At 33.7% G+C, this 14,995-nt stretch overlaps 1 protein-coding gene across 3 annotated transcripts in view; it reads right to left on the bottom strand.

Annotated features, from left to right (window-relative positions):
• Cul3 (cullin 3) overlaps positions 1-14,995 on the bottom strand; it is a 77,645-nt gene that overhangs the window by 10,314 nt on the left and 52,336 nt on the right. For all 3 annotated transcript variants that reach the window (XM_087904759.1, XM_087904762.1, XM_087904764.1), the window contains 10 exons: positions 14,499-14,659; positions 13,034-13,148; positions 11,550-11,778; positions 8,216-8,361; positions 6,508-6,684; positions 5,326-5,496; positions 4,686-4,793; positions 3,479-3,603; positions 2,851-2,947; positions 1,731-1,865 (listed from right to left, as the gene is read on the bottom strand). In XM_087904759.1, coding sequence (XP_087760885.1) covers positions 1,731-1,865; positions 2,851-2,947; positions 3,479-3,603; positions 4,686-4,793; positions 5,326-5,496; positions 6,508-6,684; positions 8,216-8,361; positions 11,550-11,778; positions 13,034-13,148; positions 14,499-14,659 — 1,464 coding nt within the window. The remainder of the gene's footprint in view (positions 1-1,730; positions 1,866-2,850; positions 2,948-3,478; positions 3,604-4,685; positions 4,794-5,325; positions 5,497-6,507; positions 6,685-8,215; positions 8,362-11,549; positions 11,779-13,033; positions 13,149-14,498; positions 14,660-14,995) is intronic.

A 14,995-nucleotide genomic window follows, 5' to 3' on the forward strand; every position in this document is an offset into this window, starting at 1 on the left:
CAATCCCAGCATATCTAAAAATTAACTTGAAAATTACCATATGTAAATATAAAAACTAAAATTATAAACTACTTATGAAAGCTAGAAGTAAATCTCTACAAATCTCATGATGGGAAATCATTTCTTTGGATATCAAAATAATAAACCATAGTGAGCCAGGCACAGTGGCACATGCCTTCAATCTCAGCAGAGGCAGGTAGATCTCTGAGTTCTTGGCCAGGTTGGTCTACAGAGCGAATTCTAGGAGAACCAGAGGTACATACATGGAGAAACCCTGTCTCAAAAAGTCAAAAAAACAAACAAACAAAAACAAAACAACAAAAAAACAAAGCCATTTTAACTGAACTTTAAATATTTATAAGTTCTCTTCTTCAGAAAAAGCAAGCAATAAATTGAAAAATATTTGTGGCATAAACATGTGGTTTAAATGACAACGACCCCACAAGCTCTTATGTTTGAATACTTTTGTTCTTGGTTCATGGAACTGTTTGGAAAGGATTAGGAAGTATGGTATTGTGGGAGGAGGGCTTTCCCTAGGGGGTGTACCTTTAGGGTTTCAAGAAACTAGTGCCTTTTGTCTACTTGTGGATCTGGAGTTCAGCTATTCCTGACTCAACACCTTTGCTTTCCCTTTATTGACTCTTAATTTGCTGAAACTCTAAGTCCAATTAAATGTTTTCTTTTACAAGTTTCCTTGGTCATGGTGTTTTTGTCACAGAAATAGAAAAGACAATGTGACAAAGCATTTGTATCTGCAATTGTGTGTGTGTGTGTGTAGATATAACTATGTAGCTTACAAACACATAAAAGATGTGCAACATCATTAATCATTAAAGAAAGATTAAGTCCATGATTCAACTAAACATAAACTAAACTGACTAAAACTACGAACTTCAGAATATTTAAGGCAGTTGCTTAAAAGTTAAACATATACCTTGTGCGCTCTCTCTCTCTCTCTCTCTCTCTCTCTCTCACACACACACACACACACACACACACACACACACACACGAGACAACCTTAGGTGTAGTTTCTGAGGAGGCAGTCACCTTTCTCTCTTTACCTCCCTCTCACAGGCCTGGGGCCCATCTCCCCAGTTCTGGAATTACATGTAAGTGCCACCATGTCTGGCTTTTTTAAAAAACATGGTACTGGTTCAGGTGATGAAACATAGACAACTCAACAAGTGAGCTGATTAAAAAAAAAAATGTAGCTAATACACAGGCAGTAAAAAGAATCAACTACTGATACTATATAACAGAGATGAATTTAAAAACAACGAACCATGAAACCTCAACACAAGCAACACATACCATATTATATTGACATGGAGTTCTATAAAAGGCAAAACAACCCACAGAAATAAATATTAGTCATTAGTTATTTGGCACCAAGAGTGGTTGGAGGGAATTGGCTGTAAACAAATACAAAGAAATATAGGAGGTAGTACTCATGACAGATAATGGATACAAAATTTACTTTTAAAACTTAGCAAGCTATGTATGTATTCATATAATAAAAAACTGTATCTAAATAATGTCAATTTAAAATAACAAAAACAAAACACACCCCAATAATGATGATCACATAGTTCAATGGATGAATTTTATGCAGTCTCTCCTAATTGTATTCAAAGAGTGTCTCTTAAGTTAACTCCAATAAGAAAGGCTCAAGTAACAATAGTTAAAAACAATACCACTGGTCAAAATGTTTATTACTATAAGCCATACCTCAAATGTATATTTCTCTCTATTATTAAACAGCATTAATATGGTCATCTGGAAAGTGGAGACTTGCAGTATGTGCTTCCGAGTATTAGAACCAGTTACTTGTGCACCACCAACACCAACTTCAGATCCATCTTCCTGTTGTATTTTTTCAAAAAACCAAAAAAGACATTATCTCCTACCAGCTTTAATCATAATTTCAGAAATAAATTCCATATTCTCCTCCCATCCAATAAATATTGTAACCCATTTCTATATAATAGAAAGCCCGCTTAACACTCATGTACATATACTGTGTGTGCACGCACGCAAGCGCACACACACACCCCTTTAGTAAGAACTGTCCCCATTTTCCAGCAAGTGAACACTTAAATGTAGTCAAGAAGAGTTTATATACTTAAAGAGATAACAGTGCCAAATATTTTTTCAATTAAAGAAATTATAAAGTTCTGCATCTACGTTAATTACATATAAAAACAACAATATTTAGACATGCATTTAACAAAACTAAAAATGCTTTGGTGTCATACTCATTACATGAACAAGTCTAGGTTACAATCTAGATTACAACTTTTTGTTGCCTAAGTTGATTAATTTTCAACTCTAAGGTTTGATTCAAACCAAGTATTAAGAATAAATTATCAGTCTAGACCTCAAAACTTTTAAAGATTACTTTTTAAAGAGAAACAAATTACTTGTTCTTCATTTTAAAAATGACTCTACAAATATTTGTGTGTCTTATAAGTATCAATCCTTATCGTGCCAATCTCCTGGTATTGATTTGCAGGAAGAACTAAAAGACAGAATTTTCAAAAGGGTTACTTTGCTTTGTATGCTCTTAAAAATCAACTTACATATTTGGCCACAGGGTCTCTGTCTTAATTTTATAAGTAAAATCTGCAATTTTCCTATTATTTTATTCTTTAAATTAAGAAGACATAATCTTCACATTTTCAAATGCAGTTAGCAAACAAAAGAACACACATAATAAACAGAAACAGAGATTTTAAGTTTTCCAACTTACGAGGTGGAAGTGACTGCTATCCTCACGTCAACCTAAATCATACAGCTCTGTCCACAAATTTTTAAGTTACTCTGCATACTACCAAGAATCAACATTTACCTTTTTAACTGGACCATAAAAGGTGGCATTGAGGTCTGCAGAACCCATGTGATGCTGGAGTGTGAGCTGTCGACCACTGTGTTTGGCTAAGTAGAACCTGTAGCAAAGCAAACTAAGTTTTAAAAAAATTATACAATTTACACATCTGAAATTACAAACTGTGAGACAACGACCCTTTGCAAACATACAGATAAGAGACATTAAAAGATGTAGGAGGCCTTTAGATTCTGTTCCTGCTTTTTACCAGAAGAGGAAAGTGAAAGCAGAGCATAGGCTGTTGATGTAAGTAAGATCAATGCAACTAATTAGGTACCAACACACTCAATCATTCCTCTTGCACACTTTGACCATGCCAGCTGTTCAGAAGAGTTTCTTCACAGTCTATCCTCAGCCAGTGACCAACACTAACAGTGCAAAACATAACAATTAACATATACTGATGCTAAAGGAAGGACACTGACACTCGTGTGAGGTTCTTTTTAAGATGTTCTTACACGCTAAAAGTTACTAATATAAATTCGTCTGAATATGAGGTTTAAAGTAGAATATATTTACCACTGATAAGAAATATGACTAATGTGAAAAAAAATCCAAATTTGGTTATTTATAGAGTCTTTTTAGGTGTTACCTTCTAAATATCTCAAAAGCATGTCTCGGTGCTGGTGGGATGTTGCACTTTGGTGTGGCTGACTGAGTGGGCCAATATCCCGTTGTGAGAACCCGGACTGTGAGATCAACACCACCTAAAGATACCTATACAAACAGAAAGAGATGAACTACAACAGACTAGATTCACTACCCACCCATACAGTCTCTATTGTAATTTACAAAGTAGTTGCAAAGTAGATATCTTCATGTCTAGAATCTAATAAAGAAAAGAGATCTTAATAATTGGATCTGTTTAATTAGCTTTCCAAGTAATTATAATTATTGCCTAAGCTGTTAACTTAAAATAATAAAGACAAGAAAATTCTTAGATGTGAGTAGAATCATTTTAGACCAAACTTTATCTTTCGTCTATGCTTTGAACATTTTTACCTCATTAGATAACTAACATGAGCTGGAGGTCCAGTGTTATGTATCTGCTTTCAATAAACATCTATCTATATGATAGATAACAACTTCAATAAAATACACACTAGCATTACTCTCACTGTTAGGCTTTCTGCCCTCTTAAAAAGAAACAGGAAAAAATGAACAAACACTTGTAATTTCCTATAATACTACAAGTAATCACGTGTATTCTATTTTTTAGAGCAAAATATTTGTTGTATGACTCCTGAAAATAAATAAAAGGACCACTGTGTTGAATAGATTTCAACAAGCCCAAACCCTCAGAAAAGTTGTATTCAGCTTGAAGATCCACAACATTCTAACAGAATTCAAAGACTTCAGGATGCTCACAGTTGCTTTGCTGACTCTGATGCTGTCCATCAACTGCTTCCAAAACAGGGAAAAGCTTAGGAGATTTTACGTTTAAGGTCTGCAGCATAAACAATTACATTTAAAGACTTCCTAAGTTATTAGTTTTAATTATGTTTATATGTGTGTCTGTGTGAGTTTGTGCACATGAGTGCAGTTGTCCTCACGATACAGGAGGGTGTCAGAGCCCTTGGAGGTAGAGTTACAGGCAGTTAGTTGTAAGATGCCTAAAAGGCTGGGACCCAAAAAAAGCTCTTAATCTCTGTGTTATCTGTCCAGCCCAAATATTATTTTTAATTGCATGTCTAGGGTAGCTTCAAAGTATATGGAAGATGTTATTAAAATTGAAGACATAGACTTTCTATATATAAAAGAAAAGATTCAACATTTGAGAAATTAATGTAGTCTCTTACCCCTGTTGCCTGTAGATGTTGCCTGAACTCATCCATAGTTGTGTTTGAGATGCTCATATCCCTAAACATTCCTTCCAGTTTCGATGTGAATTGACACCCACACTCAGTCTATTGAGAAAAAACACAAATACAAACAAATAAATAGCGGACTTTCCTAAGAAAAGGTATAGAAACAAAGACTTTCATGTTATTGCCATCCCTGATTATCTCCTCTGAAAGTCTTCCCACTTCACTCTATGTGTATGGCTATTAAACTTTAAGGTGCTTAAGAATAACTTCAGGATTTAGTTTTAAGTATCATTACCAGGCTCTTTCAGAAACTCGAATATACTCCATGGAAAGTAAGGCCTAAACTCTGACATTTTCTACAAACATCTCAAATGATTCTGGTACAGATTATTTCAGAAACCGCCCTATGCAACAGAACTTGAGAACTTTGATGTTCTTTACTTCGAACAAGTGAAAGCAAAGCACTTCCCACCTCCACCCCACATTCAAAAACCAGACTACCCTGAATAAGTCTGGAAGTAAACATCCAAAATCAAACAATTTCTAACTATATGTTGATGTTGCTGTGTTCAACCAACCACACAATTAACATTGGTTAGGCATACTACATTCATTTTAAAATAAAGCTTACCTTTAATTTAGAAATCATATTTTTTTCAGAATCATCAGAAACACTTTTATTCGTGAGCAGTCTCCTTGCCAGGTGCTGTTTATAATAACGTTCAAATACATCTTTTTCTTGCATAAACCTAAAAAGGACCATAGCCTTATCCAATATCGTTTCTACTTCTTGTTCTGTTAGCTGCAAAAGTAATCAAAAGACAAAGGACATGATTTGAGAATGTGCTCTACTTCATTCATTCCTATACTCTCTAATGTATTTAAAGAGTGGAGACTACTCAGATGGGACATTAATTATTACAGGGCTGGACTAAGAACAGATGAAATTTCATTAACAAAGGATACATTAAAACTTTCTGCAGAAATTTACATGGCCCTAAGAGATTTAAGACTTCATTAAAAACCTCAAAATTGGCAAATATACGGGTAAATTTTTGTTAAATCCTTAAAAAAGGCTTTTTTTGCTTTATCTCTTAAATAAAGAAAAGAAAATAAGTAGTGGGTTGTATTATGCTTGTGATTTTAGAAAAGAGAGATTAGATTGAATGCCATTTCTTTGCTGCCGGTAAGTTTGTTTTCTAACTTAGCAGTAGCCTCCCTTAATCTTCAATCATTTGCTGCCTTTTTCCTTTGTCTTAGAATTTCTAAGATGAGGTTTAAAAAGGCCACATGTGATCAAAATAGCTTAATTTGATTTTTTATGGTTCCAAGTGAGCTCCCAAGGTCCCAGAGATGAAATTTAAAATTATGCTTCAGTAAGTGAAACTTTCAAAATATTTCAGAGAACTGGTCTTTCAAGTACGCCTTCAAATTCCTCAAAAACCAAGCCCTGCTTGATATCCCAAACCCAGAACCAGATAAAAGCAAGCAACAATCTACAACTGTTGTCAAGTTTTCCAGTTTTTGTAATCCCTCATGCAACTATTTTGTTAGCTATAAAGGTAATCATTTTAAAATTATTGTGATATTTGTGCTTTTACTTTTAGGGGAATTTTTAACAAGAAAAAACTATGTAAAAAATGTGTATGTGAAATGGCAAGCAACTTTTGACATGTCTAACACGTTAAACAGAACTGTCTGTCTAGTAGAGTAAAGAGCCCTGCTTCATTTTTATTTGTTAAACTTCTTAATTTTATTTCTGAATTTTAGATCAGGAAGTAAAACTTGCATTTTCCAATGTATTATTACTTACCCCTTTGACTCCCTTTTTCAGCTTATCATCAATAAATAATGAGAGGTATTCAGGAGACCTGGAGTTGAGGTTTAGGAAATACTCAAAGTCCCCAGCAATAGTCTGTTTAAAGAGCCGGTCATTATTGAAGGATTCTTGGAGGAAGCGATCAAACCTACTCTTCAGATCCAATAAGCCCTTACAAATAAAAGCAAATTTATGAAATATTATAAAAATGTTCTAAGTAAAATACTTGCAAGTAAAATAATTTGTTGGTAATTATGAGTTCAGTGTTTTTATAGACTATTATTATTTTCCAGTTAGTTTCTAAGTTCTAATGTTAGTGATGGTAAGCATTCTACCTTTCACATATGTGTAATATATCAAAATCAAACAGGATCCGAAGATGGCTCAGTAGGTAAATGTACTTGTTGGACAAAGAGGATAGGAGATAAATAACTCTGTCCTCTGACTTCTACAAGGCACACACATGTATGCATCTCCTGCCCCCTCCATACAAAAATAAATGACATATAAGCATTTTACAACAAACCAAAAAACACTGCTACTGTTTCTCCTCACCCTCTTATCTGGACCAAATGGGGTAGCCAAAAAGTATTAAGTTTTAAAAAACACTGATTATTCATAATAAAACAAAAGAGCACAATTTAGTCAAAGTACTGTTTAAAAAAATTTTGAGATTTAAGCATTTAAAACACAACTTGTTATTGCTGGGTCTTGAGGAAGATTGATTCCTAATTTTCTGAGAAACGTTATACTGATTTGTACTCCCACCAGCAATGGAGGAGTGTTCCTCTTACTCTGCACCCTCTCCAACATAAGTTATCATTGGTGGTTTTGATTTTGACCATTCTGACCAGTGTAAGTTATCTCAGAGTAGTTTTGATTTGCATTTCCCTGATGACTAAGGACTGTGAACAATTCTTTAAAGTCCACAAGGACATTTGCTCAACTATGTTCATAGCAGCATTATTTGTAATAGGAAGAACCTGGAAACAACCTAGATGTTCCTCCACCAAAGAATGGATAAGGAAAATGTGGTACATTTACACAATAGAGTACTACTTAGCAGTAAAAAATAATGACATCTTGAAACCTGCAGGTAAATGGACAAAACTAGAAAAAGAAAAAACCATACTGAGTGAGGTAACCCAGACCCAAAAAGACAAATATAGTATGTACTCACTCATAAGCAGACATTAGACATAAAGCAAAGGATAACCAGCCTACAGTCCACAACCCCAGAGAACCTAGACAACAAAAAGGACCCTAAGAGAGACATACATGGATCCATTTAGGAAGGAGAAGACGACAAGATCTCCTGAGTAAATTCGGAGCGTGGGGGTGGGGGTGAGGGTGGAAGGGGAGATGGGAGGAAGGAAAGAAGGGAAGTGGGGAAAATGTGTACCTTAATAAAAACAGTAAAAAAAGAAATAGAAAAAAAAATATAACGTCTTTCCCTGTATTTCAACACTAACACACACACACAAAAAATAGTTTACCTTTTGTTATTCAGATTAAACAAATCTTGACTAGGTTACTAAAGATCAACAAAAAACAGTAGCTGAGTCCAGTTCCCTTATATATATAACGAACACCTTGAAATATTTTAAAATACTTAGTTCAGGTATATCATACATACACTGAGCAAAAGTGATCCATAAAGTACTTGCTAAATGCTTATTATGAATGCAAAACTTTTATCTACCTGGATATAGTCAACAGGATTCTTCCCTTCGCCTTCCTCGGAAACAAGGGCTTTTCCTTGCTCCCTCAAGTAAGAACTCATACATTCACACATTGTCTTCAAACCATTTGGCACACGACTAAATAATTTGTACATGCAAGCAAGATCTAGAATTAGAAAATAAACAGACTGGTTACATTAAAGATTAAGGTAAAAATGGAGATCTGTTCAAGAAAATTTACTTATCAATTATTATCATTTGCTGCCCATACAACTAATAAAAGAAGATATTTGAACTTGCACATAATTCATTCTGTTACTCTATTGTAGAAACAACAGATGCTGCAAATGTCTGCTAAAAGCTGTAACTAGAAGTCACTAGGAAGAAATCTAAAGCAATTAATATCTTGCATCTGAACTGACAACCATTACAATAAATGAAATGTTATTAAAATAAGATTTAGTAGTACACTGTATCTCATAGTAAATTTTGCATGAAAACTTAAAACCTAAACATTCATTTTTTAAAAATATTCTTACCCTGAGTAATTCTGGGCAATTACTAGTTATTTCCCAATAACACTGTCTATATTTCTATTTTAAATACTGGGTACACCACACTGCACTGTTTAATTTTAGACTCTGGTCTTCACCCATTTTTTTTTCATAGCATTTTCAACACCACCAAATGCAGATCTTAAATAAGTTTCTTCCATATGCCCTGTGTTGCTCCAAAGAGCCGCTTATGGGGAGCCTGTAATGTCAGAAATTTATGATAATAGAAAAAATATTTACTGTCAGAAACTTTCAGAAATGGTGTCAGAATGGCAATTTTTAGGTCAATGCTGGCCTACCATCTTCTATTCAGCACTAGACAATACATATCTTAGGCTAAGAGGTCATAAGATATTAGACACAAAATCAGTTTTGTCATCACAGTAAGCAAGCATTCAGAGAGAAAAGCATGAATGATTGTTCAAATAAAGCTTTATGAATATTGAAAATTTATATAAATCCTAGCATATTATTCTCATTCTGCTATTTCTTTATTTTTAAAAAACTGTTAAGAGGTCAGATTTGACAAACCATAACTGTCTACCTTGGGCCTTATTTATAAGTCAATTAGTACCTAAAATTAAAGTTGGTGTCTCTTACATAGGTCACTAATATTTGACTCACTGACTTAATCTCAACTTGTATTAACACATGTTCTTATTTGTAATACATTCCCAGAGTAACCTAAATATGGCAAATCGTGCTTGTTTAATAGATTACAACCAAAATTTTCCATATTAAAATCATTATAACGTACAATAACAATTTACAAACTACACCAAGCTCTGCATGCCAAATACCTGTAGCAAACGCTAAAGTTTATTTTGTTCCTATGTTTTAAACTTTACCTATTTGTACATTTAAGCTGTATATTAATCAATATAATCTTACTATATTGCTTGATTCAGTGTAATTAAATATATGGGATATTAGACAATGTGAACAAGTAATTGAAAAAGTTTGACATTCAAAAATTATGTGTCATTTCTCTATACTTAATTAAAAATAAGTCAATAATACAATACCATTTGAATTTTCATACTGCTGTATGTATCTAATCATTAATGTTCATTTATTTTCCACACAGTAAACAAACTATTCTTTCACTCTTTGATTTATGAGAATAATGAAATTGTGTCTGACAACAACTGCTGATGAGCAAGGCCCACCACAATTAACACATTCTTTGATTAAGCTTCTAGTGGTAAGTTAAAGACAAATTTAAAATCATAGGTTAGCTACCTGCTAACAACACTAAGAACTAAACAGAGCAAAACCAAAACAGCTATTCCACTATTTAGAGTGCTTGCCAGAACGGGTATACCTACCACTTTCACAACACATGTCTCCATGAAGCTTAAAGAAATACTGTCATTCAAGCATGTCCAGAAATTTCAAACACTTCCCGGGCCCTAAACTCAATTTCCAGAAATGTAGCTTATACAAACAGCCAGGCTCTTTTCTTTGGTTTCATTGTCAGTGGTTACCTTTTCAAAGTAGCAGCACATAGTCTGAAATATCTGTTATCTATTCCTTTGCAAGATGCTTGTTAGGAGCCTTTGAGACAGCTCAGGGGTTAAAAATACCTGCTGCCCAGGCTGATGACCTGAATTCCCAGGGCTCACATGATGACATGATGGAAGGAGGACCAACTTCCACAAGTTGTTCTCTCAACTTCCACACATGTATATATCCACACAACAAGTAAATGCAGTAAAACTGTTTTTGAAAAAATGTTATCATCTGACTTAGACAAGTATCCAAGAGTGCTGTACTTTAGAATCTAGACACAGCACATAAACTAGACAACTTGTTTTCTCAAAAAAGATTTATGAGAAAAAAGAATGCACCCTTGTTAATAAAAACAACTTTGTATATAGGTTTTTCTTTTAATATACCACATATTTAAGTCTATAAATGAAAACATAGGCCAAGGATTCCATTAGAGATTAAGAGGATAAATCCTCTTTTCTGGCCAGTATTTCTCTAACCCTACCCCTCCTAGGTCTTATTTTTTGATAATTGTTTTTAAAAAGCAAAACTATAAACTTTTCCCATTCCTTATCTAGCTCATACAAACAGGCAGTATGACTCCTTTTACTAACAGTAAGCAACTAAAATGCTATTGACTTTTTTTTAATTACAGAAGCAGGAAAACATCGATGGTTATTAAAAATCACAACTCTCATGTAAAATACAAACTTCAAAGCAAAGCAACAGAACCAAGAACTTACACAACACCAATCATTCTCATAACCTTTCAAGGCAAATATGGCAAATTAAACTTAACAATGACTGCTATAGTTAATGTATTATCTCAGAAAATGCTAACATTTTTTACTTGCCTACTAGGGTTTTCTAAATATTCTAATAAAGAACCACAAGGACACACAAACACAGAAGAAGGCAGGTTGACGGACAAAGACAGACACAACCACCTTGTATGAACGTCTGCGAGACTAGACAGCACTCACACTAACTGGCATTTAGGAAAATACAGATATGAAGGAGGAAGCTACTGGCCTGTGGTTAAATATTAAACTTCTTAATCTTTTATACTAGAGAAAAGGAAATAAGGAAACAAACTGTGAAAAGCATGGGAAAATGCCACTGAATTCAAGAAATATATTAACATTTTTATGTATAACACAATGTAAAGCTCTATCATTAACCCCACCCTAGTGCTAACTGGGGTAAATTATTACTATAAAACATAGCTTTTTGAAAGCTGACATTCGCAAGTTAGAATTAAAAGACTGATGGGAAAGAATAAAAATTTATTTTAACTGATGACACTTACCTTCTGTCTTTCCATTTTTCAACATATGTACTAGCCCAGAATTCTCCATTTCTACAATAGTCTTCATGTGCTTGGAAATGAGTTCCCTCTCAACCACCTTGACAATGGGCTCTTCGGTAGATTTGTCAAGGCAGTGCATCACCCGCTCTATTTCCTCATTAATTCTAGCTTCTACTTTCTTTATATACACCGAAGCACTATTTTCTGCTAAAAATTTCTGGCTTTCCATCTGCAATTAAGAATTTTAAAAAGCATAACAGAAAAAAGTTGTTTTTATTCGAACAGGGTTTCTGTAGTATTTATAGTGGATCATACCAAGTAGTGTAACAGCTGAAGACATTCATTCAGTTTCTTACTAAATTAGGCTTTAAAGCATTTACATAAAACTAAATTAACACAATATCTATAAGCATTGTTTTAAAGATCTGCTCATGTACTCCATGCAAACTGAAGCATCTGAACTTCTTCCATTATTCTTGTAAGCTGTAACTAGAAAGATTTCTGTCATAGGCTTTGCTGACACACCACTGTAACTGAAGTTCTCTTGCTACCCCACTCCCAAGTTTAAAGTACACGCGTGCGAGCGCGTGCGCGCCCACACACACACATGCAATTTGAAAAAAACATTTAAATAACTATTAATTCTGTCTATCAAACACTAATCTTACTGATTTCAGAGTCAGTAGTATCATCCCAAGATTTTAATGTACCTGATAGTAACATTAACACAGACACATCTAAGAATCACATAGTAAAACATGCTGACATACGCTATACAAAAAATTTGTAACATTCTCTACCTAGCAAAAATAGTTTTAGTCTTTAATATCAAGTTCCTAAGAACAGACTTTAAATATACTTAACAAAAATCTTGGTGAGATCATCTCCAATCATAATATAAACAGTGCACATGTGCTTTTAAGCAAACTTGTAATACACACATATGCATAGCACTTCAGCATATTTTGGAGATGATATGGTGTGTGTGGATTTACAGTATTAAATAAATAAAATAAATCTTAAGGTTATTTCTAAGCTCAGTTTTGTTTTTTGTATTTTTTAAAATTTATTTCTTTACTATGTATACAGTGTTCTGTCTACATGTATACCTGCAAGCCAGAAGAGGGGCACCAGATCTCATTACAGATGGCTGTGAGTCACCATGTGGTTGCTGGGAATTGAACTTTGGACCTCTGAAAGAGTAGCCAGTGCTTTTAACCTCTGAGTAATCTCTCTAGACCTAACACTTAGGGTTTTTTTTTTAACCATACAATTTTAAAGTGGAAATTTTTTATTATTATTAATAAGTAGCTCACTGATGCATAGAAACATGAAGTAGGGGTTCTAAAGAGGTTTTTAGTTTTGTTTTTTTGTTTGTATCATCCCCAGCAATGGGTTCTAGCTGAAACAAGTCAAAATATTCAGACTAATTAACTTCATTGAACAATGTTATGATCATCATAACAAATCTAGCTATTGATTACCTGAAAAAATTCTGCAGACATTTCCAAAAAAGGAGCTTCAAAATCTTCCTCATAGACTGATCTTCCTTCAAGACCTAAAATCATTAACATCTGGCAAGCATTTCTTATTGCTCCTCTGTCAAAAGAAGTTTAATTAATTGATAATCAAATATATTAAAGACATGTAAAATACATAAAAGTTGAGAAATACCTTTATAATATTTAGCTTTTATCAAAGGGAACAGTTTTCCAGAGAAAACTCATTTATTAAGAATAGATATGGAGCCAGGTGGTTGTGACGCACACCTTTAATCACAGCACTTAGGAGGCAGAGGCAGGCGGATCTCTGAGTTTGAGGCCAGGCTGGTCTAACAGAGTGAGTTCCAGAACAGGCTCTAAAGCTACAGAGAAACCCTGTCTCGAAAAAATAAACAACAACAACAACAAAAACAAAAAAAGAGAATAGATTTGGAATAATTTTAGTTACAAAGTCCATCTTGATTATGACGCTCTTTATCAAATTATTCTTGTCACACAAAAATTTTTAAGAAAATATGCTTAAGAAAAAAATTCTATTTACTTAAGAATACAGGGGTAGTTTAATGGGATACAACTGGAAAGGAAAAGGTAAAACAGGTTAAGTTAGTAAGCCAGACAGCAGGACAACCTACACCTAAAAATAAAGACAACACAATATTTTTTTTTAATAAATTGCTTTTGGGCAATCCTAATTAAACACCAAGTTCAACTCCTCCTCTGAAACCAAAGAGAGAAGGAATCCCACATGTTTCAAACTCCGGCAGCACCATCACAAAAATGGTACTGTACTGTCGAGAAAAGTGATAGTGGAAGATATGGAAATGGTTCTGGGATGTTTTCAGCTACATGCAGTATTTTTCTTAAAAAAAAAAAAAGTCAAAAGCCTACCAAGGCACAATGCATGTGCCTACAGTTTAGGCTTCTGGGGAGCCTGGAGAGGAAACACCTGCATTGAAGAGTTCACTATTGGTCTGTGTCCACAATAAGACCATATATTGATGGGGTAGGCTACAGATGCAGCATTGGCACGCGTGAGGTCCTAGGTTCAATTCCCAGGAATGCAAAGAAAACGAAGTGAGTGAGTGAGTGAGTGAGTGTGTATACATATATAAATAAAGAGGAAGGAGAAAAAAAATTAAAGAGTCCTTAAAGAAGAAAAAACAATCTAAGAAACTAGAAGTGTATTACATAGCAAAGAAAAAACAAAACAGCCCCCCAACAAATGACAGTTTTTTTCTTCCAATATAAGAAATCAACATATTTAAAAAAAAAGAATTAAAAAGCTTAAGATGGTAACCTTAGATTCTAGGTATCTTAAAACAGTGAAAGTCTTGGAAGCTCTTAATAAGTACTGAAAATTAAAGTTTTTAATTGTTTCAATGAAATTATGACAATCGGTTTTAAGATGTAAACACTAAACAACCAAAAGTAAGGATATATGATATACCTGTCTACAACTTCTCCTTTCCGCTCTCTGGCAATCATATCCAATAAAGTTTGCCGAAGATGATCCCTAATACACCCATAACGTACAACTTGATCTCGAAAAATTATTAATCCCAAATTGTAGACATTTTCTACATTATTTTGTTGTACATACACACGGTCCTGTAGTAAAAATAAAAACAAAATAATGTTAAGCAAAATTGGTGCAAATATAAAATAATCATAAGAACCTACAACAAAAATTATTTCAAGCACTTTTTAATTTCTAGTATCTCAAGTTATGTAAAAGTAAATCTTTACAATTCATGATTATTAAAACAAATTTAAAATAACTTTTTTCTACTATATAGCTAAAATGGGCAAAATGTGAAGTCCTGTTGATTACAACAAATTTTTTGTTTCAGCTAAATTATAAGCCTGTGGAGTATTAAACAATTATTATAAGGAGACATGCCAGAGAGCCAATGAAAGTATAAAGAATACTCCAGAAGCTTAAGC

The sequence above is a fragment of the Myodes glareolus genome, chromosome 1, assembly GCF_982192425.1.
Source record: "Myodes glareolus chromosome 1, mMyoGla1.1, whole genome shotgun sequence".
NCBI lineage: Eukaryota > Metazoa > Chordata > Mammalia > Rodentia > Cricetidae > Myodes > Myodes glareolus.